The sequence below is a fragment of the Heterodontus francisci genome, chromosome 5 (assembly GCF_036365525.1).
Source record: "Heterodontus francisci isolate sHetFra1 chromosome 5, sHetFra1.hap1, whole genome shotgun sequence".
NCBI lineage: Eukaryota > Metazoa > Chordata > Chondrichthyes > Heterodontiformes > Heterodontidae > Heterodontus > Heterodontus francisci.
Genome location: NC_090375.1, coordinates 191,973,242 through 191,997,444, shown reverse-complemented (window position 1 = coordinate 191,997,444; position 24,203 = coordinate 191,973,242). Strand labels below are relative to the sequence as shown.

Below are 24,203 nucleotides of genomic sequence, written 5' to 3'. Positions count from 1 at the left end.
TTTCCAGCATGTTCTGTTTTTATTTTATATCTATTAATCTCAAATTTTGACATTTGCAATTGACCCCCAGCTGCAACAGCTTTTTTGGGGGAGAGAGAGTTGCAGATTTCCACTACCCTTTGTGTGAGGAAGCATTTCCTGATATCACCCCTGAATGGCCTTGCTCTAATTTTAAAGTTATGCCCCATTGTTATGAATTACCCACCCCTCCCCCAACCCTCTCAAAGTTTGCAGTACGAAGAGACTTAGTAGTTGGCAGGAAAAAAGACAGAGGCGCAAGGGGAGAGCCAACTGTGCAACAGCCCCAACAAACAAATTTCTCTGCAGCACCTGTGGAAGAGCCTGTTACTCCAGAATTGGCCTTTATAGCCACTCCAGGCGCTGCTTCACAAACCACTGACCACCTCCAGGCGCGTATCCATTGTCTCTCGAGATAAGGAGGCCCAAAAGAAAAAAGAATTTTTCCCAGCACGCAATGCCTCAGACTAAACACATTTGCTTTGCAGGTTTATGATATGTTTGCCCAAAGAAATTTGGGGGGAAATTAATCATCTTGAGAAAATATTTTCATGTTTTAGCACGATGCATTATCCAGAGTGTAGCGGTCTCTAACCCATTCCTGTAATCCTTGTTACTCACTGAGGCAGGAAAAGGAATAGACTCCAGCACATTCCATAAACAGTGCATGTATCTGATGTTTTTTATTATAACAAATATAACATTTTATCAACTCAGAAGTGTTTTGAAGAGTCAGAAAAGTGGCCATGTTTCAAATGTACCATTTTCGAAACTCATTTGCATCAAGCTTAAAGGTTATCATATGGCAGTATAACTATATTTGTACCTGGGATGTGGGCGTCGCTGGCAAGGGCAGCATTTCTTGCCCTTCCCTAATTGTTATTGTCATTGTTGTTGACCTTTGCAAAGCAAGAAGTTCTCAGGTCTGACCTTTGGTGTCTGCCTGGCCATTGCTTTGAGTGGCCCAACTCATCCTGCCTTGTGATCACTGTTGGAATGAGAATGTGTCTGGACATAGACATCTAGAAGTCTGCTGCTCACACTGGAAGAATGCCAAACATCAGCTGTTTGATGACCCTCTTTCCTCTCCACCAAGAGCCTTGCCAACTTTCTCCCAGAAACCTGGGATGGCTGAAAAGATCCATCCTCCACAACAAATGCCTGTCACTCAACTATTCTGGCAGCTCATAAGCACGGTCTTGTGAAAAGACAGCAGGAATCGTTCGGTCATGAGGCAAGTTGAGGGAAGACAACAGGTTACAAATTGAAAGACAAGAGGTACGTGGTTGAATCCTATACAAAGCACTGTGGTCAACTGAAGGTAGATTTTCCTTCAAGAACTCAAACAAGTGTCAATTTAAGATGCTGTATCATATTTTTAAACCCACAGCCTGCAAGTAGATACATCAAAAAGGCGCCGAGTTTTAACAGGAATAGCATTCAAAAAGATTTTCCACCCTATTGAGATGTTTTACTGTGTGGTCTTTAAAAGTATCGAGATTTACCAACATGTACAGATAAGTAATGCTGCCAGTGGGGTCGGTTTGGTTTCATCCAGCTGTACGTCCAAATGTAACATTTTACACAAGGAACACTTTTTTGTTTTAAGTGATACGCTCTGTGTCCTTTCAGACCCAAGTCACAATCTCAAAGATATAGCAGAAATCTGGACTTCAAACGTCATCTGTCCAGTGTAAATAAAGACCCTTAATCTGTTGGAACATTCTACGAGTCTCCTTTAAGAGGACACAATGTACTAATGTGTCGCCTAAGAATAGACACTTTGTTGAACCCATAATTACAAACTCCAGCTTTCAAAAAAAAACAGACACACTGTTTATTATTGTCATCACAGGATTGCAGACTCTACATGTGTTTACTTTCAGATGCAATTACTGTTCCATTGCAACCTTGACTTCATCTTCTTGCGCACCCCCCCCCCCCCCATTCTAAATATGTCACTTATTTCGCCCGATTTCCTTCCGCTGCTTCGCGTTCTGCTCAAAATTATTTCCTCTGTTTTTTAGATTTAGCATTTTAGTTCCCTTGCTTGCTCAGAGTCAACTCCCAATTTGTTCCCTCTCCACTGACGGTGGGATTAAGTTCGAATTTAGCGTAAAAACGTCATTCTAAACCCAACACCTTATTAAACTGCAGACCTAGATGTCAAGTTACATACAAGGAAGTTCCTTTTTTTAAAAAAAGAGACCGCAAGTTCAGCGGGTTCCTGTTAATCTCAGAACTGTTCTGAGCTGCAAACGGAAATTTAACCGACCTGTTCAGCGGCGTTACATTGTTATTGGTCTCATCGTTGGACCTTTTCCAGCCGTTGTCAGTTTTGATCCAGCTCTGGCCGGGCGATCTCCAGTCCTGCCCCAGAAAAGGCATTCTGCAACAAAGGGAACAAAGTTGCCGCGGCTGCTTCTCGTTGCGAATAGTGACAGTGTCAATTTCAGCGTCTCTTTCACTTGGACAAAACTTTCTTCCCCGCTTTCAGATGCTATTGCGGAAGGTGGGGTGGGGGGATTGATTAAGTGTCTCCTTTAGTCGAGATGCTCTTGTTTTTTTACGCAGATGCTAAGTTTGCACACTCGAATTGTCTTTTTAAGTGATCTGCTTTTCACTTTCCTTTGTTGCAAAAATTGCTCTCTCCGATGCTCCTTGTTCTCCGCTTCTGTTTTTTTTTCCCGGATCCCTCTTGTTGTCTTGGCTGTATTCTGGAGTGTGTTTATGGCCTTCGCTCTCCCTCTGCTTGTCTCTTTGGGGGCTGCAAAGTTGCTCCAGGCTGCTATTTATTCAGCCTCTTTGTTGCCGGAAGTGAGCCCGGAGCGCGTGGCACCGCCTCCACCCCCCCCCCCCCCCCCCCATCCCTCCCCAAGGTCAAGGTGCACAGTGCAATCCCAAATCATGCAGATTGTTCACATGACACATTGTTTTCCCTGCTGCTCGCTGGAACAGCATGATCCGGTGCAGCTTGTACAACGGCGGGGGTGGGGGGAAGCGAGAGGCTTGGCAACATATTTAACACACTGTCCATTCCTCCCCTTGTAAACTGGGGCATGTAGATCATGCCGCCCCCTTCCAGATCTGGTTTTACTGTTTCCAGGACTTTTTATTTTATTTCTTGGGCTAGCTCAGCGTGTGCACTAGACTCGCAAACATGATTCTTGAACTCCTGCTGAAGCGGAATCTAAATTGACAGGAGTTTATGATGCTGAGTATCATCTGCACAAGAAGCTGAGCGTTGAATAAACAGTGAACCCCTCCCCCCTTTTTGTGGCTGAATTATAACAACAACGTGCATTTATATAGCACCTTTTAGCTTAATAAAGCGTCCCAAGTGTTTCACAGAAGCATTATAAAACAAAATTTGGTATTGGGCTATGTAAGGTGATATTAGGTCAGGTGACCAAAAGCTTGGTCAAAGAGGTAGACTTTAAGGAGTGTCTTAAAGGAAGAGAGAGAGGTTTAGGAAGGGAATTCCAGAGCTTAGGGCCCAGGCAGCTGAAGGCACGGCCACCAATGGTGGAGCGATTAAAATCGGGGACGCGCAAGAGGCCAGAATTGGAGGAGTGCAGAGATCGCGGAGGGTTGTAGGGCTGGAGGAGGTTACAGAAATAGGGAGGGGCGAAGCTATGCAGGAATTTGAAAACAAGGATGAGAATTTTAAAATCAAGGCGCTGTTTAACCAGGAGTCAATGTAGGCTAGTAAGCACAGGGAGTGATGGGTGACCAGAATATGATATGGACAGCAGAGTTTTGAGTAATGCCAAGTATGCAGTTGAATAAATAACAAAACGTCGCGTGTGGCTGAATAACAGTGTGCAATTAAATATCTATCACTTTACAGCCCAAAACAAACACAGCAATTAAGATGATCGTCAAAAGAACCAGAGGGGAGATGAGGAGATTTTTTTTTACACAGCGAGTTGTTGTGATCTGGAATGCACTGCCTGAAAGGGCGGTGGAAGCAGATTCAATAGTAATTTCAGAGCTGCTCTTTCTCTGCCACCGTAAGTAGGTCAGAAAGTTACAATGCTACAGTGAGAGCAGCTCCAAAGCCATAGTGTAGAGGTGAACTACCAACATCGTGTCCTAACCTCCTCCAGCCCTACAATCCTCCAAGCTCTCTACGCTCCTCCAATTCTGGCCACTTGAACATCCCTGATTTTAATCAGTCCACCATTGGCGTCCGTGCCTTCAGCTAACTGAGCCCCAAGCTCTGGAATTCCCTCCCCATCGCTACCTCTCTTTTTCCTCCTTTAAGACACTCCTTAAAACCTACCTATTTGACCAAGCTTTTGGTCACATGTCCTAATATCTCCTTATTTGGCTCAATGTCAAATTTTGACTGATAACACTCCTAGGAAGCATCTTGAGAGGATTTACTATGTTAAAAGAGCTATATAAATGCAAGTAGTTTCAACTGTATAATTACTTTTACAAGATGTAGTCTCTCCACGACCTGATGGCCTGCATTCCAGAGTTCTAAAAGAGATAGCTGCAGAGATGGTGGATGCACTGGATATAATTTTCCAGAATTCCCTGGATTCTGGAATGGTCCCAGCAGATTGGAAGTTAGCAAATGTAACACCGCTATTCAAGAAAGGAGAGAGAAAGAAAACAGGGAGCTACAGGCCAGTTAGCCTGCCATCAGTCGTCGGGAAAATACTGGAACCTATTATTGAGGAATTTTCAACAATGCACTTAGGAAATCATAGTACGATCAGACAAAGTCAACATGGTTTTACAAAAGGAAAATCATGTTTGACAAATTTATTAGAGTTTTTAGAGGGTGTAACTAGTAGGGTAGCTAAAGGGACCAAAAGATGTAGCTGTTTTATCAATACATTAAGAATAAGAGGATAACTAAGGAAAGGGTAGGGTCCATAAAAGACCAAAAAGGTAACCTGTGTGTAGGGGCGGAAGATGTTGGTATTGTTCTTAATGAATACTTTGTGTCTGTCTTCACAAAACAGGGAAAATGCAGATATTGTAGTTCAGGATGAGGGGTGTGAAGTATTGGATGTGATCAACATAGGGAGAGAGGACATATTAATGGGATTAGCATCCTTGAAAGTTGATAAATCACCAGGGCTGGATGAAATATGCCCATGGCTGTTAAAAGAAGCAAGAGAGGAAATAGCAGAAGGTCTGACCATCATTTCCAGTCCTCACTGGAGACTGGTGTAGTGCCGGAGGATTGGAGAACTGCTAACGCTGTACCTCTGTTTAAAAAGGGAGTGAAGGATAGACCAAATAATTACAGGCCAGTCAGTCTAACCTAGGTAGTGGGCAAATTATAGGAAGCTACTCTGAGAGACAGGATAAACTGTCACTTAGAAAGGCACAGGTTAATCAAGGATAGTCAGCATAGATTTGCTAAAGGAAGATCTTGTCTGACCAACTTGATTGAATTTTTTTGAAGAAGTAACAAGGAAGATTGATGAGAGTAGTGCAGTTGATGTGGTCTACATGGATTTTAGCAAGGCTTTTGACAAGGTCCCACATGGCAGACTGGTTAAAAAAATAAAATCCCATGGGATCCAGGGAAATGCAGCATGGTGGATACAAAATTGGTTCAGTGGCAGGAAACAAAGGGTAATTGCTGATGGGTGTTTTCGCGACTGGAGGGCTGTTTCCAGTGACGTTCCACAGGGCTCAGTACTGGGCCCCCTGCTTTTTGTGGTATATATTAACGATTTGGGCGTAAATGTAGGGGGAATGATCAAGAAGTTTGCAGACGACACACAGATTGGCTGTGTGGTAGATAACGAGGAGGATAGCTGTAGGCTGCAGGAAGATATTGATGGTTTGGTCAGATGGGCAGAAAAGTGGCAAATGGAATTCAAACCTGGAGAAGTGAGAGGTGATGCATTTGGGGAGGTCAAACAAAGCAAAGGAATACACAATTAAAGGGAAAATCCTGAAAGGTGTAGAGAAAGTGAGGGACCTTGGAGTGAATGTTTTCAGATACCTGAAGGTAGCAGGACAGGTCAATAAGGTAGTTAAGAAGGCATATGGAATCCTTTCCTTTATTAGTTGAGGTACAGAATATGAGAGCAGAGAGGTTATGCTGGAACTGTATAAATCATTGGTTAGGCCACAACTTGAGTACTGTGTGCAGTTCTGGTTACCACATTACAGAAAGGATGTAATTGCACTAGAGAGTGTACAGAGGAGATTTACGAGGATGTTGCCGGGACTGGAAAAATGCAGCTATGAGGAAATATTGGATAGGCTGGGGTTGTTCACCTTGGACCAGAGAAGACGTAGGGGAGATTTGATTGAAATGTACAAAATTTTGAGGGGCCTGGATAGAGTGGATGTGAAGGGCCTATTTATCTTAGTAGAAAGGTGAGTGACAAGGGAGCATAGATTTAAAGTGAATGGTAAAAAGATTAGAAGGGAGATGAGGAAAAGTCTTTTCACCCAGAAGGTGGTGGGGATCTGGAACTCACTGTCTGAAAGGGTAGTTGAGGCAGAAACCCTCAACTCATTCAAAAGAAGTCTGGATTTGCACCTCAAGGGCCATAATCGGCAGGGCTATGGACCAATTGCTGGAAGGTGGGATTAGAATGGATGGAACGTTTTTCGGCCAGCACAGACATGATGGGCCAAGTGGCCTCTTCCTGCGCCGTAAATTTTCTATGATTCTATGTAGCATACCTGGATTTCCAAAATTCGATAAATTGGCACACAAAAGGTTAATAGACAAGATAAGGGCTCATGGAGTTGCAGTAATATATTAGCATGGATAGATGATTGGTTAACGGACAGGAAGCAAAGAGTGGGCATAAATGGGGCATTTTCAAGTTGCAGACCACAAGGATTAGTACTGGGGCCTAAGCTATTTACAATCTATATTAATGCCTTAGATAAAAAGACAGAGTAGTACATCTAAGTTTGTTGACGATACAAAGCTAGTTGGGAATGCAAGCTGTATGGAGGACACAGAGAGGTTGCAAAGAGATATAGACAGGTTAAGTGAGTGGCAGATGGAGTATACTGTAGGGAATTGTGAGGTTATTCACTTTGGTCGTAAGAATGGAAAAGCAGAATATTTTTTAAAAGGCGTGAAACTTGTAAATGTTGCTGTGCAGAGAGACTTGGGTGTACTTGTACAATGAACACCACAAGTTAACATGCAGGTACAGCAAGCAATTAGGAAGGCAAATGGCATGTTTGCCTTTATTGCAAGGGAATTAGAGTACAAGAATAAGGAAGTCTTGCTACAATTGTACAGGGCTTTGGTGAGATCACACCCGGAATACTGTACGTGGTTTTGTCTTTATATTTGAGGAAGGATATACTTACATTGGAGGCATTTCAGCAAAGATTCATTAGATTGGTCCCTGGGAGGAGGGGGTTGTCCTATGATGAGAGGCTGAGTAAATTGCGTCTATATTCTCCAGAGTTTAGAAGAATGAAAGGGGGTCTCATTGAAACTTACCAGATTCAGAAGGGGCTGGACAGGGTAGAGACTGAGAAGTTGTTTCTCCTGGCTGGGGAATCTAACACATGGGGGCACAGTCTCAGGATAAGGGGACGATCATATAGGTCTGAGATGAGGAGAAATGTCTTCACTCAAAGGGTTGTGAATCTTTGGAATTCTCTACCCCAGAGGGTTGTGGATGCTCCATCGTTGAATATATTTAAGACTGGGACAGACAGATTTTTGGTCTCTCAGGGAATCAAGGGATATGGGGAGTGGGCGGGAAAGTAGAGTTGAGGCAGATCGGCCGTGATCATATTGAATGGCAAAGCAAGCTCGAGGGACCATATGGTCTACTCCTGCTCCTATCTCTTATGTTCTTATGCATTCCATGCCATAACAATTCCATACACAAAGAAATTTCTCCAAGCCTTTCTCCTTGCTCTCATGGGGACTATTGTCCCATGTAATGACTCCCTTGTCACTGACTTCCCAAACATAGGAAATAGTCTTTCCTTATTCACCTTTTGTCATTTTAAAACCTTTCCCAATCTCCTCAGCCTTCTCTAGTGCACAGCGTTAGTTGTGGCCCAATGGGTAGCATGCTTGCCTCTGACTCAGAATGTTGTGGGTTTAAGTCCCACTACAGGACTTAAGCGCAAACTATAGACCAACCCTCCGAGTGCAGTACTGAGGGAGCACTGCACTGTTGGAGGTGCCATCTTTCAGGTGCGATATTAAACTGAGATCCAACTGCCCTCTCAGATGGGCATAAAAGATCCCGTGGCATTATTTGAAAAAGAGCAGCGGAGTCCTTTCTGATGTGCTGGTTGATGTTTATCTCTCAATCAGCATCACTAAAACAAATTATCTAGTCATTATCACATTGCTGTTTGTGGGAGTTTGCTGTGTGCAAATTAGCTACATTTTCTACAGTACAATCATGACTACATTTCATTGACAATAAAGCACTTCAGGATATTATGAAATGTGATATATAAATGCAAGTTTTTCTTTTAGTACAGGCAGTGCTATTATTTCCAGTCACTCTTCATAGCTGTACTTACTCACCTCTATTATCCTGGGGATCTGGATGTTGCATTCTCTCCATGCATGAGATGGGGGTCATTGGATGGCAGGTACCAAGAGAAGTTTGGTCATGACATTCAACTTCTCTCCCTTCTCTTGCTGCTCCACCATACATAATGTAACTGTGAACCTGACAATGAAACCCTGATTTCATTCTGTCTACTGCAAGTCACATGTCAACTCAGCTCCTCAGCCACTCATTTTGATCCCTCTTCTTGCCCGCTTGTGTTACACGGAGTGTACGTAGAACCTGCAGTGCTGAAACAGGTCATTTGGCCCAACTAGTATATACCGGCTTTTATGCCCCACAGGAGCCTCCTCCGAACTCTTCATCAAACCCTATCAGCGTATTCTACTCCTTTCTCCCTCGTGTAGATATACCAATCCAACATGAACAGAGGAAAAAGCATCCAGGCCCCTCTGCTTCTTTGCCAGGAGTTTGCATGCACGTGCCTTCTCCCTACCAAGCACCAACCCAGAAACATCCACTTGGGATGTACTAGACAAAGAGGGGAGGTGTACAGGATGATATGCAGAGCAGATGTGGGCAAGGAGACTGGGAATGGGAGATGTCTTTGTCCAGATGGTCAGGACTTGTCCACCCTGAAGCCTCAGAACACCAATCTCAGAGGATCTTGTTTTCATGTCCCTCCAGGCCTGTTTCTCCCTACTTCAATCCCTCCCGCCTCCAGTTCTACAATGATCCAGTTCTACAATATTTATGCTCCTCTAATCTGACCTCTTGTGCATCCCCAATTTTTGTTACACCAACATTGTCCATCATGCCTTCAGCTGCCTGGGCCCTAAGCTCTGGAATTCCACCCACCTCTCTAACTCACTCTCCTCTTTTAAGTTGCTCCTTAAAATTTCACTCTTAGACCAAGCTTTGGTCACCTGTCCTAATATCTCTTTATGTTGCTCAGTGTCAGATTTTGTCTGATTACAATCCTGTGAAGTGCCTTGGAATGTTTTTACTATGTTAAAGGTGCTGTATGAACGCAAGCTGTTGTTTTACCTTTACAGGAAGGATAAATTGTAGAGCAACCAACACATGTGCAGGCACTGAGGACAGTTTTTTAAAATGATTCTTGGGATGAGAGTGTCACTGGCTAGACCAACATTTATTGCCCATCCCTAATTGCGCTTGAGAAGGTGGTGGTGAGTTGCCTTCTTGAACTGCTGCAGTCCTTGGGGTGTACGTACACCCACAGTGCTGTTAGGAAGAGAGTTCCAGGATTTTGACCCAGCGACAGTGAAGGAACGGCGATAGTTCCAAGTCAGGATGGTGTGTGGCTTGGAGGGGAACTTGCAGGTGGTGATGTTCCCATGCATCTGCTGCGTTTGTCCTTCTAGGTGTAGAGGTTGCTGGTTTGAAAGATGCTGTTGAAGAAGCCTTGGTGCGTTGCTGCAGTGCATCTAGTATATGGTACACACTGCTGTCACTGTGCATCAGTGAATGTTTGTGGACGGGGAGTGAATGTTTGTGGACGGGGTGCCAATCGAATGGGCTACTTTGTCCTGAATGCTGTTGAGCTTCTTGAATGTTGTTGGAGCTGCATCCAACCAGGCAAGTGGAGAGTATTCCATCACACTCCTGACGTGTGCCTTGTGGACAGGCTTTGGGGAGTCAGGAGGTGGATTACTCACTGCAGAATGACTCAGCTCCTGACCTCATTACAGCCTCTGTCCAAATATGCACAAAAGAGCTGAATTCCAGAGGTGAGGTGAGAGTGGCTGACCTTGACATCAAGGCAGCATTTGGTCGAGTATGGCATCAAGGAGCCTTAGCAAAACTGGAGTCAATGGGAATCAGGGGGGAAACCCTCCGCTGGTTGGAGTCATACATAGCGCAAAGGAAGATGATTGTGATTGTTGGAGGTCAATCTTCTCAGTCCCAGGACATCACTGCAGGAGTTCCTCAGGCCCTGCTCTTGTAGCTACAGTATTTATGTGGCTGGTCCAGGTCAGTTTCTGGTCAATGGTAGTTTCTGCGCAGTGGTCTCGAAGTCAGCTGGAAGTGAACACTACTTACATCCATGGTACAATGATGGATGTGTGTGTAATGCTCACTTCACCCTGCAGTGCTTGGCCGCTCCAGGGAAACCTGTAGCACAAGCCCACAAAGGTCCTGAGGCATGTCTTTTCCTCTATCATGGATACATCAAGCACTGCTGCAGAAGCCTGGGATGCCAGGATGAGTTAAAAAAAATGTAAATAAAGGGCAAGCAATTATCAGATCTTATAATAGACCAAAATTATGGTTGTACATTTTGAACTGTAATCACTAAGGAATGTTGATTCTGTTGTTTTCTAATTAGCCCAGCAAACCAGCTTGTTATTGGAATTTGTATGAAAGCCACAGAAATATTTTTTTTGGATCTGGTTTCTAGGTGAGGCAATCTGTTGCAAAAGGGCAGCTGAAAAAAACAGAGCTTTATTGGCACTGCCACCTGCTGTTGCAGATCTCACTTATTTCATCATTGCTCTGTGTGATGAGCAAGTTCAAAAACTACTTGTGTGAACTGCCAGCCGAAGGAAAGAAAAATTCTCCAATCACAAGGCTGGCACATGATGTGAAACATGATCATTGCTTCTAAAAATAAAAATAAAAATAAAAAGGAAAAAAAATAGAATTGCCCCTCACCCACCCCCGTTCTCCCAGAAATCAGGTCCTTCCCTACTGTGATTCCTGTTATTGATCTGGACTCATTGATCTGTCTCGGTGAGGTCAGATTACTACAAGCTATCATAAGACAAACACATGGTCGCATCCTGTGACTCACTTCATGAGAACTTTTCGAACTGCACCTGCTATGCAGATGCTATTTAAAACAGAAAGCAAATGTTAACGGTAGGGTCCAATAAATAAATACGTTTTAAGAAGATTTTATTACCTACCTCAGCATCATTGTGTAAAATACTTTCGATATCCGCTCCCTCCACCAGTAGCGTACCGTTGGTGCGGTTATGTAGCATCAACAGGAGACACTGCACCTACTCACCCATCTTACCTTTGATGGCAAATTCTCATCCCCATGACCGCTATAATAAAGAAGAAAAAACAGTATCTCCTTCAAGTTCTCTTAATGCTAACCTTCCATGATTGGCATTCAAGTTCCAGGAATTGAAGGTTAATCGTCAAGACACTGCTGTGAGCAACGCTCTGGAAAAAAATCATTTAAAAAAGGTGCAGATTATCCATTTGTTTATTAGTTATAAAAATATCAGAGATATGGAAAAGAGCTGTTTGACTGGCAGTCAAGAGTCATCCAATTGGGTACCTAGTTTGTCAGCCATAGCTCAGTTGGTGGCACTCTCACCTCTGAGTCACAAGGTACAGGTTGCACTCCAGGGTTTGAGCACAGAAATCAACACTGCTACTCCAATGCAGTACTGAGGGAGTGCTGCACTGTCAGAGGTGCTGCTGTTTGGATGACATGAAAAATCAAGGCCCCAACTGGCGGCTCTGGTGGATGTAAAAGATCCCGTGGCATTATTTTGAATAAGGGGAGGCAGTGGTGTAGTGGTATTATCACTGGACTAGTAACTCAAGACCCAGGGTATTTCTCTGGGAACATGGGTTCGAATCCCACCACAGCAGAAGGTGGAATTTTAATTTAATTAATAAATCTGGAATTAAAAGCTAGTCTAATGATGGCCATGAAACCATTGTCGATTGTTGTAAAAACCCATCTCGTTCAATGGAAGGAAATCTGCTGTCCTTACCTGGTCTGCCCTACATGTGACTCCAGATCCACAGCAATGTGGTTAACTCTTACATGCCCTCTGAAATGGCCTAGCAAGCCACTCAGTTGTACCTAACCGCTACGATGTCAATGAAAAGGAATGAAACCGGACGGACCACCCAGCATCGACCTAGGCACCGGAAATGACAACGGCAAACCCAGCCCTGTCGATCCTGCAAAGTCCTCCTTACTAACATCTGGGGGCTTGTGCCAAAGTTGGGAGAGCTGTCCCACAGACTAGTCAAGCCTTACATAGTCATACTCACAGAATCATACCTTACAGACAATGTCCCAGACACTGTCATCACCATCCCCGGGTATGTCCTGTCCCACCGGCAGGACAGACCCAGCAGAGGTGGCGGGGCAGTGGTCTACTGTAGGGAGAGAGTTGCCCTGGGAGTCCTCAACATCGACTCCGGACCCCATGAAGTCTCATGGCATCAGGTCAAACATGGGCAAAGTAACCTCCAACTGATTACCACCTACCACCCTCCCTCAGCTGATGAATCAGTACTCCTCCATGTTGAACACCATTTGGAGGAAGCACTGAGGGTGGCAAGGGCACAAAATGTACTCTGGGTGGGGGACTTCAAGTCCATCACCAAGAGTGGCTCGGTAGCACCACTACTGACCGAGCTGGCCGAGTACTAAAGGACATAGCTGCTAGACTGGGTATGCGGCAGGTGGTGGGGGAACCAACACGAGGGAAAAACATACTTGACCTTGTCCTCACCAATCTGCCTGCCGCAGATGCTTCTGTCCATGACTGTATTGGTAGGAGTGACCACCGCATAGTCCTTGTGGAGACGAAGTCCCGCCTTCGCATTGAGGATACCGTCCATCGTGTTGTGTGGCACTATCACCATGCTAAATGGGATAGATTTCGAACAGATCTAGCAATGCAAAACTGGGCATCCATGAGGCACTGTAGGCCATCAGCAGCAGCAGAATTGTACTCAACCACAATCTGTAACCTCATGGCCCGGCATATTCCCCAGTGTACCATTACCATCAAGTCAGGAGACCAACCCTGGTTCAATGAAGAGTGCAGGAGGGCATGCCAGGAGCAGCACCAGGCATACCTCAAAATGAGGTGTCAACCTGGTGAAGCTACAACCCAGGACTACTTGCATGCCAAACTGCATAAGCAGTATGCAATAGACTGAGCTAAGCGATCCCATAACCAACGGAGCAGATCTAAGTTCTGCAGTCCTACTACATCCAGTCATGTATGGTGGTGGACAATTAAACAACTAACTGGAGGAGGTGGCTCCACAAATATCCCCATCCTCAATGATGGGGGAGCCCAGCATATCAGTGCAAAAGATAAGGCAGAAGCATTTGCAACGATCTTCAGCCAGAAGTGCCGAGTTGATGATCCATCTCAGCCCCCTCCTGAAGTCCCCAGCATTACAGATGCCAGACTTCAGCCAAATCGATTCACTCCGCGTGATATCAAGAAACGACTGAAGGCACTGGATACTGCAAAGGCTATGGGTCCTGACAATATTCCGGCAATAGTACTGGAGACCTGTGCTCCAGAACTTGCCGCACCCCTAGCCAAGCTGTTCCAGTATAGCTACAGCACTGGCATCTACCCGGCAATGTGGAAAATTGCCCAGGTATGTCCTGTACACAAAAAGCAGGACAAGTCCAACCCGGCCAATTACCGCCTAATCAGCCTACTCTCAATCATCATAAAGTGATGGAAAGTGTCATCAACAGTGCCATCAAGCAGCACTTGCTTAGCAATAACCTGCTCAGTGATGCTCAGTTTGGGTTCCGCCAGAGCCACTCAGCTCCTGACCTCATTACAGCCTTGGTTCAAACATGGACAAAAGAGCTGAACTCAAGAGGTGAGGTGAGAGTGACTGCCCTTGACATCAAGGCAGCATTTGACCGGGTATGGCATCAAGGAGCCCTAGCAAAACTGAGGTTAATGGGAATCAGGGGGAATACTCTCTGCTGGTTGGAGTCATACCTAGCACAAAGGAAGATGGCTGTGGTTGTTGGAGGTCAATCATCTGAGCTCCAGGACATCACTGCAGGCGTTCCTCAGGGTAGTGTCCTAGGCCCAACCATCTTCAGCTGCTTCATCAATGACCTTCCTTCAATCATAAGGTCAGAAGTGGGGATGTTCGCTGATGATTGCACAATGTTCAGCACCATTCGCAACTCCTCAAATACTGAAGCAGTCCGTGTAGAAATGCAGCAAGACCTGGACAATATCCAGGCTTGGGCTGATGTGGCGAGTAACATTTGCGCCACACAAGTGCCAGGCAATGACCATCTCCAACAAGAGAGAATCTAACCATCTCTTCTTGACATTCAATGGCATTACCATCGCTGAATCCCCCACTATCAACATCCTGGGGGCTACCATCGACCAGAAACTGAACTGGAGAGGTCATATAAATACTGTGGCTACAAGAGCAGGTCAGAGGCTAGGAATCCTGAGGCGTGTAACTCACCTCCTGACTCCCCAAAGCCTGTCCACCATCTACAAGGCACAAGTCAGGAGTGTGATGGAATACTCTCCACTTTCCTGGATGGGTGCAGCTCCAACAACACTCAAGAAGCCACACCCTGCCAGGACAAAGCAGCCCGCTTGATTGGCACACTATCCACAAACATTCACTCACTCCACCACCGGTGCACAGTGGCAGCAGTTTGTACCATCTGCAAGATGCACTGCAGCAATGCACCAAGGCTCCTTCGACAGCACCTTCCAAACCCACGACCTCTACCACCTCGAAGGACAAGAGCAGCAGATGCATGGGAACACCACCACCTGCAAGTTCCCCTCCAAGTCACACACCATCCTGACTTGGAACTATATCGCCGTTCCTTCACTGTCGCTGGGTCAAAATCCTGGAACTCCCTTCCTAATAGCACTGTGGGTGTACCTACCTCACATGGACTGCAGCGGTTCAAGAAGGCAGCTCACCACCACCTTCTCAAGGGCAATTAGGGATGGGCAATAAATGCTGGCCTAGCCAGTGACACCCACATACCATGAAAGAATAACAAAAAACAGCAGGGGAGTTTTCCCTGGTGTCCTGGCCAATATTTATCCCTCAACCAACATCACAAAAGCATGTTATCTGGTCATCCTCACATTGGTGTTTGTGGGATCTTGCTGTGCGCAAATTGGCTACCATGTTTCCTACATTACAACAGTGACTAAACTTCAGAAATACCTCATTGGGTGTAAAGTGCTTCAAGGTGTCTGGTGGTCATGAAAAGCGCTATATAAATGCAAGTCTTTAATGAAGAGTTTGTTTGCCAATTAATTGGGAAGGCAGGACTCAAAAGGATGGATGTGTCAGGTGACCAATGGCGGGTGTGTGGGGACAGTGCGGTTGGAGGATGGAGGTTATGTGATGGACTCTCCAGGGTATGTCCAGTGTTGGCAGTCCTAATACAGGTTGATGAGCAGGGAGATGTAAACTGAGCTGCTATAGCACCACCGCTGGAGGGGAGGGTGTAATTGTATTGTGGCAATTTTACATAATCATTGGATTTAATAACAGAAAAAACACGACACATGAAAGGCATACGACAACAATTTATATTTATATAGTGCCTTTAACGTAAAAATATCTCAAGGCACTTCACAGGGGCATTACAAATCAAAATGACACCAAGTCACATAAGGAAATATGAGGGCAGACGATCAAAGCTTGGTCAAAGAGGTAGGTTTTAAAGAGTGTCTTAAAGAAGGAAAGCAAGGTAGAGAGGAGGAAAGGTGTAGAGAGGGTATTCCAAAGTTTGGGGCCTAGGCAACTGAAGGCATGGCAGCCAATGGTACAGCGATTAGAATCAGGGATGCTCAAGAGGCCAGAATGAAGACGAGTCTAGATATCCCGGAGAGTTGCAGGGCTGGAGGAGATTACAGAGATAGGGAGAGGCGAGGCCATGGAGGGATTTGAAAACAAGAATGAGAATTTTTAAATCGAGACATCGTTTGACTGGGAACAATGTAGGTCAGTGAGCTTAGACTGTTATCAGAAAGGGGGATGGAGTTGGTAGCTAGGGAGTGGAGTTTGGAGCGGGGACTGAAAACAATGCCTTCTGTCTTCCCAATATTTAATTGGAGGACATTTCTGCTCATCCAGTACTGGATGTCGAATAGGCAGTCTGATAATTTAGCAACAGTGGAGGAGTCAAGAGAGGTGGTGGTGAGGTAGAGCTGGGTGTCGTCAGTGTACATGTGAAAACTAATGCTGTGCTTTCGGATGATGTCACTGAGGGGTAGCATGTAGATGAGAAATAGGAGGGGCCAAGGATAGATCCTTGGGGGACACCAGAGATAACGGTGCGGGAGCAGGAAGGGAAGCCATTGCAAGTGAGTCTCTGGCTCCGATTAGATAGGATTGGAGGGATTCGAACATGGCGTTCCAGGAAAGATGGGAATGGATTTGGGAGGTGACAGCACGTCCAAGGACTTTGGAGAGGGCATGAGGGGAGATAGGAGAGAAACTAGAGAAAGATGTGAGTTCAGGTCTAGGTCAGAGGGGAGGATTAGAGTAAAGGCCTGCTACCCGACCCTAACCCGATGGGCCCGATGACATGTATCGGGTTCGGATCGGGTCGGGTTGCACTTCCGTGTCCGGCATTCGAGCTCGGGCCGGGTCGGGGCGGATCGGACACACTCTATCACCACCTCAGGTAAGTGGCTCCAATGTTAATTTACTTTTTGGACTTTAAAGGTGGTTTTGCTGCAGTTATTGTAAGCTTGTGCAGGGAACAAAGTGAAAAATGGAAGGTAAGTTAACTGATGGTCGGGTTGGGCTGGGCGCGGGAAAAAATGGAAGGACTCAGGCCAGGTCGGGCTCGGGATTGGATGTGGTTCTGTCGAGCTCAGGTAGGGTCTCATTTGCAGACCCGAGCCGGCCTTTAGATTAGAGGAAGTTTGCCCAGTGGATAGTGGAAGGGAGGAACATGGCAGACGCAGCTGATCGGATAGTCTCGATCTTAGTGACAAAGAAGTCCATGAGCTCCTCGCACTTAATGTTAGAGGTGAGGGTGGAGGAGACAGGGGAGGAGCTGGGTGCAGTTTAAGAAGGTGGTTGGCATTAGAGAAAAGAAGCTGGGGGTTATCCTTGCATTCCGGGATGATCCTGGAATAGTGAGCAGTTTCAGCAGACAACAGCAGGACCAGATAGTGCTTTATGTGGTCCAGCCAGATCTGGCAATGAATGGCCAAACCAGTTGTCTGCCATATCCGTGCAGATGTACAATGTTTAATGTATTAATAGATTTGTGCAAGGAACACATTCTTCAAAGAACTTCTTCTGGAAGAAATTAGTATTAATAAAGAGGTAGTACGTGAAGAATTAACTGGATTGAAGGTTAATAAATCCCCTAGACCAGATGAGCTACATCCCAGAGTGTTGAAGGAGGTGGCTGTAGAGATAGTGAATGCATTGGTGGTTATCTTTCAAAATTCTACAGATTCTGGAAAGGTTCCTGCAGACTGGAAAGTAGCAAATGTAATCCTACTATTTAAATAAAGAGGGAGAGAGAAAACAGGGAACTACAGACCTGTTAGTTTGATGTCAGTAGTAGGGAAAATGTTAGAATCTATTATAAAGGATGTGATAACTAGAGATTTAGAAAATAATAAGATTGGGCAGAGTCAACATGGATTTATGAAAGGGAAATGTTTTTTGAGGATGTTACTTGTAGCATAGATAAAGGAGAACCAGTGGATGTGGTGTATCTGGATTTTCAGAAGGCTTTTGATAAGGTCCCACACAGGAGGTTAGTAAACAAAATTAGAGCACATGGGATTGGGCGTAATATACTGGTATGGATTAAGAATTGGTTAGCAGACAGAAAATAGAGAATAAACAGGTCATTCTCAGGATGTCAGGCTGTTACTAGTGGGGTATCGCAAGGATCAGTGCTGGGGCCACAGCTGTTCACAGTCTATATAACTGATGTGGATGTGGGGAACAAATGTAATATTTCCAAATTTACTGATGACACAAAACTAGGAGGGAATGTAAGTTGTGAGGAGAATGTGAGGAGGTTTCAAGGGGATTTGGACAGGCTAAGTGAGTGGGCAAGATAATGGCAGATGGAATATAATGTGAAGTTATCCACTTTGGTAGAAAAAACAGAAAGACAGAGTATTTCTTAAATGGTGGGAGGTTGGGAAATGTTGATATCCAAAGGGATCTGGGTGTCATTGTTCATGAGTCACTGAAAACTAACATGCAGGAGCAGCAAGCAATTAGGAAGGCAAATGGCATGTTGACCTTCATTTCAAGGGGTTTTGAGTACAGGAGTAAAGAAGTCTTGCTGCATTTGTATAGAGCCTTGGTGAGACTGCACCTGGAGTATTGTGTAGAGTTTTGGTCTCTTCATCCAAAACAGATATACTTGCCACAGAGGGAGTGCAACAGAGTGCAACAATGCGATTTAAAACACATTTCAACCTATTTAGTGAGATATGGTTCTTGCTTGTACAAGTAGTCAATGTCTGCCCGCACTCTTGATGTAGTGATGCGGAGAATCTGGATAGATATCTACCTGTCAGGAGTGACCTTGATCTCTTTCTTTTCCCTCTTGTTCTCTCTCTCCCTCTCTGTTTCAATCCCCATCCCCTGTGTCCATCTCTCACCTCTTTCTCTCTCCCCTCTCTATCTCTCCCCTCTCTATCTCTTTCCTCTTTCTCTCCCGTGTCCATCTCTTTCCTCCCTCTGTGTCCACCCCTCTCACCCACATCTCTCTCTCTTTCTCTCCCTCGTCCCTCTCTCTCTCCCATCTCTCTCTCTCTCCCACACACACACGCTCTCTCTCTCTCTCACACACACACGCTCTCTCTCTCTCTCTCTCCCACACACACGCTCTCTCTCTCTCTCCCACACACACATGCTCTCTCTCTCTCTCCCACACACACACGCTCTCTCTCTCTCTCCCACACACACATGCTCTCTCTCTCTTTCTCTAGCCCCCCCCCACCCCCACACACACTTTCTCTCTCTGTCCCACACTCACTCACTCTCTCTTCCCCCCTCCCCCCCCAACACACTCTGGCTCCCCCACAAACACACTCTCCCTCCCCACCCTCTCTCTTTGCCTCCCCACTCTCCCCCCTCTCCCACCGTTCTCTCACTCTCCCCCCTTTCTCTCACTCCCCCTCTCTCTCTCTCTCCTCTCCCCCTCATCCTCTCCCACCCCCTCTTTCTCTCTCCTTCTCCCTTCTCTCTCTCTCCCCCTCCCTCCTCTCTCCCCACTTACCCCTCTCTCTCCCCTCCCCTCTGTCTGCTGCCCGTGTCTCCCCCCTCCCCTCGCCCTCTCCCTTCCCCTCTATCCCCCTCCCCCTCTCTGCACCCCCTTCTCCCTAACCCCCTCCCCCTCTCTCCACCCCCTTCTCCCTAACCCCCTCCCCCTCTCTCCCCCTCTCTGCACCCCCTTCTCCCTAACTCCCCCCCCCTCTCTCCCCTCACCCTATCCCCATCCCTTCTCTCCCTATCTTTCTCTCCCCCTCTCCCTATCCCTCTCCTCCCCCTCTCCCTTTCGCCCCCTCTCCCTCTCTCCCACCCTCTCCCTATCTCCTCCCTCCCCCGCTTTCCACCTTCCCCCATCTCCCCTCCACGTCCACCCCACCTGACCATTTCTGAGAGCGGGAACAGCTGTTTGAACTTCAGGTTTCTCGACACTTTTTTAAAAAATGGAAACCCGCCGGAAAACCGCGAAACTGTCTGAAGTTCAGAAACTGCTGTTCACGCTCCCAGCACCTGTAAGCTGTGAAACTGACGCTTGCGATTTTTATTTTACAGCCGCTCTGGTTGGAAAGAAGAAGCCATTGGGAAATTACTAGTCACGGATCTCAACATCTTTTACCATGGACACTGGTGTCCATGTACGGACACGTTGCCGACCCCTGCACCAGACTAATCTCCGGGATGGCAGGATTGTCTTTTGAGGAGAGATTGCGGAAAATGGGCCTGTATTCGCTAGAGTTTTGAAGAATGAGAGGCGATCTCATTGAAACTTGCAAAATTCTTACAGGGTTTGACAGGGTGGATGTAGGATCGGATGTTTCCTCTGGCTGGTGAGTCTAGAACCAGGGGACAGTCTCAGAATAAGGGGCAGGCCATTTAAGATTGAGATGAGGAGGAATTTCTTTACTCAGAGGGTGGTGAGTCTTTGGAATTCTCTAACCCAGAGGGCTGTGGAAACTCAATCATTGAGCATGGTCAAGACAGAAATCAATAGATTTCTGGATACTAATGACATCAAGGGATTATGGGGATGGCGCGGAAAAGTGGCGTTGAGATAGATGATTAACCATGATCGTATTGAATGATGAAGCAGGCTTGACGGGCTGAATGGCCTACTCCTGCTCCTATGTTCTCTTGTTCCAAAATACCATCATTGAATCGCACTGTAACGGGCTTTGAGCTATTGGATTGCATTGTCAGTACTGAAACTTTAAAAAAAACCTTTTATCTTAATTGCTTTCCTCTTGATAATACCCTTTAAAACAGATTGATGGTAATCTGATTTCCATAGAAACAGTGAGTACAGTAAATAGAGATATTGATCTCACATGGAAGCTAAGTAGTGCCAGGCATAACATCAAAGTTTTAGTGTAGTGCTGCTGTGGACAACTTTAACTATGTTGCACAGCAGCGTACAGACCAAGCAGAGCATTCCACCTTCTAGCCTCCAAAATCTTGTGCTATTCAGACCCAAAAATACAGCAATAACTTGCATTTATCTAACACCTTTAACATAGTAAAACAACCCAAGGTGCTTCACAGGAGCGATATCAAACAAATTTTGACACCAAGCCACAGAAACAGATATAGGCCATGACTGCAGGTTTTAAGGAGCATCTTAAAGGAAGAGAAAGGGGAAAAGAGACAGAGAGGTTTAGGGAGAGAATTCCAGAGCTTAGGACCTCGGCAGATGAAGGTGCGGCCACCAATGGCGGAGCGATAAAAATTTGTAATGCACAAGAGGCCAGAATTGGAGGAGCGCAGACATCTAGAAGGTTTGTAGGGCTGGCGGAGGTTACAGAGATAGGGAGAGGTGAGGCCATGGAGTGATATGAGGATGATAATTTTAAAATCGAGGTGTTGGCGGACTGGGAACCAATGTAGGCCAGCGCACACAGAGCTTATAGGTGAACGGGACTTGACGTGAGTTAAGATTTGGGCAGCAACACGATGGATGACCTCAAGTTTATGGAGGGTGGAAAATGAGAAGCCAGGCAGCAGATCTTTGTAATAGTCAAGTCTGGAGTTAACAAAAGCATGCATGAGGGTTTCAGCAACAGATAAGCTGAGGTAGAAGCGGAGACAGGCGATGTTAGAGGTTGAAGTGGGCGGTCCTGGTGATGGAGACGATATGGGGTTGGGAGCTGAGCCCAGGATCAAATAGGCCATCAGGATTGAGAAGAGTCTGGTTCAGTCTGAGGGAGCGGCCAGGAAGGTGGATGGAATCAATGGCAAGGGAACTGGTTTTGTGGCAGAGGCCAAAGACAATAGCTTTGGTCTTCCCAATGTTTAATTGGAGGAAATTGCGGCTCATCCAATAATTGATGGCAGACATTTGAACTTGGCTAACTTCAATGGGCAAAGTCAACCATTTCTTAGACAGTTGTTAGATATTAATAAAGGGGCATTCACAATGTATGTGCTTAGTGTAACAGTCTAAAAGCTATTGGTCCAAATGATTGATGTAACTCAACACTGTAATTAGGTAAGAATGTTCAGATTGAGTTCTGAGTCCAAAACCAAAAGAGACTGCTGTAGTATGAGAAGTCTGCCATTGTGGTAATTTCTTCTTTTCTTCTTTGGCCTCCTTGTCTCGAGAGACAATGGGTAAGCGCCTGGAGGTGGTCAGTGGATTGTGAAGAATGGTATGATGTGTGATGCACTCTCAATTGGAAAATTGCTATCTCCATTCACATTGCACTGTGCTTCTGCCAAGGTTGCTGGAAAAATCAGTCAACTATCACGCAGCAATCTCAATCACCAATCAGGGACCTTGCTCACGATGCAGCCAACGGCTGACCCTGCAGACCAACCATATGGCCCTATAAATAGCTGAGGACAAACGCTATAATAGCGTTCTGCTTTTGAATTTTTTGCGGGAGATTTGACTGCTGTAACTGAGATGTAATTTGGCAAATTTCTGATTGGTTTCGACAGGTTTTGGACTTGTACTGCCATTGTGGTTGGAGGAGGAGGAAAAGGATGAGGAGAAGGAGGAGGAGGAGGAGGGCAAGGTGTAGGAGGAGATGGAAGTGGCGGTAGAGGAGGAGGAGGAGGATGGGGAGGAGATGGGAGGTGGAGAGGGCTACAACCCAGGGAGATGCAGCGGGCAGGTGGCAGGAGACTGAGAAAGAAGGCTTCCTGCTTTGTTAGTTTGTCAAGTGTATTCACAATTTATGTTGTCTGAAGTTTAATCTACACATGACAAATCTGAATTTTTTTTTAAGCACTTCTGATGTTTGTGATCTGTTACTCTTTACAGGAACTTGGGATATTCAATCCTGGTCAGCTGAAATTGTTTGTTCGGTTGAAGAAACAAACTGGCTGTCACTCATGCAACAAAATGTGGTCGAAGAACATTGTTATGAATCCTTAGATTTTCAAGTAATGAGTAATGGTTCTCTCTTATTTTATTTGGGCCTTGCAGTCAAGTGGCTCTGATCCAGTAACTTCCATCCCACATTTCAGTCAGACCACTGAGCCTCATGTTAACCCTAATGCTCCCTTCACTTCACTGATTATTATATTTAAGGCACGACATATATCAGAATGAATATGCAGTCCCTATGAAAATTGTGCATTCACTTCAGAGATTGCCGAGTCCTTTGTGCACAGTAATTCATCATACTCAACTCATGTTGTCTGGGAGCCAAAAAAAGTGGAACAGGCTCTAATTCTCCACTCCTCACCTCTCAGAATGACACAAATTCCCTCTTCCCTTTAAATCTAAACAATAAGATGTAGATCCAGCCTCATGTACCTCAGAACCCACAAAGCCACAGGCAAATTCTACTGATAAACAAAAGTTGGAGCCTAACATACATATTTTCTATATTCATTTCTATAACAAAAAATTCTGTTAAAGACCTTATATGTTAGAAATTAAATCACCAAAACTTTAATCGCCTTGTGCCTGAAACCTGCGCCTAAACTAAAGGTTTTCTTGTACTTACTGTAAGTAGTTACATAGAATTACATAGAATGTACAGCACAGAAACAGGTCATTCTGCCCAGTCAATGCCAATGTTTATGCTCCACACGAGCCTCCTCCCAGCCTATCCTTCTCAACATATCCTTCTATTTTTTTCCCATGTTGTCATGAACACATGCTATGCCAAATAATTTTTTTTAATCCATTGGTTGGCAGCCTGAATTAAACTTAAAAACAACCAGGAGACAAGAACTGATAAAAGATGACTGCTAACAGCTAAAATGGCCACCGCAATTTGCATCTAAATACCCGACATTCCAATGTATTGAGCTGGAGACGTAAGTCTGGTAAATCTCCAACCAGAACAATGGCCTGAGAATTTTGAATGAACTACCTGCCTTCCCTTCATTAAAAAGACATTAATGGCAATCTTGGAACATTAACACTGGTGGAGCCAGACCACTCAAGGGGTAATCGCTGAAACAATGGGACCCCTGAAAGAGATTGGAATTCTTAGGAGCAAAATACTGCGGATGCTGGAAATCTGAAATAAAAACAAGAAATGCTGGAAATACTCAGCAGGTCTGGCAGCATCTGTGGAAAGAGAAGCAGAGTTAACGTTTCAGGTCACCGACCCGACACGTTAACTCTGCTTCTCTTTCCACAGATGCTGCCAGACCTGCTGAGTATTTCCAGCATTTCTTGTTTTTATTTTGGAATTCTTAGACCTGATCTAATTAAGTTGC

The 24,203-nt window shown here is 45.4% G+C and overlaps 1 protein-coding gene and 1 long non-coding RNA gene across 5 annotated transcripts in view; one reads left to right on the top strand and one right to left on the bottom strand.

Annotated features, from left to right (window-relative positions):
- Positions 1 to 24,203, bottom strand: part of fbxo32 (F-box protein 32) — a 49,839-nt gene that overhangs the window by 21,278 nt on the left and 4,358 nt on the right. Inside the window, exon 1 of one of the 4 annotated variants that reach the window (XM_068032526.1) lies at positions 11,637 to 11,702. The exons of 1 other annotated variant lie outside the window; for it this stretch is intronic. Coding sequence is in view for 2 of the 3 variants with exons in the window: in XM_068032522.1 (XP_067888623.1) it covers positions 2,294 to 2,406 (113 nt within the window). In the remaining variant the exon portion in view is untranslated. Of the gene's footprint in view, positions 1 to 2,293; positions 2,843 to 11,440; positions 11,585 to 11,636; positions 11,703 to 24,203 lie in introns of those variants that run through there. 2 more of the 4 variants (XM_068032523.1, XM_068032522.1) reach the window with 2 other exon arrangements.
- Positions 1,179 to 23,985, top strand: LOC137370205 (uncharacterized). Its single transcript, XR_010975111.1, has 3 exons — positions 1,179 to 1,296; positions 20,082 to 20,356; positions 22,789 to 23,985. It is a non-coding gene; the product is annotated as an uncharacterized lncRNA (long non-coding RNA).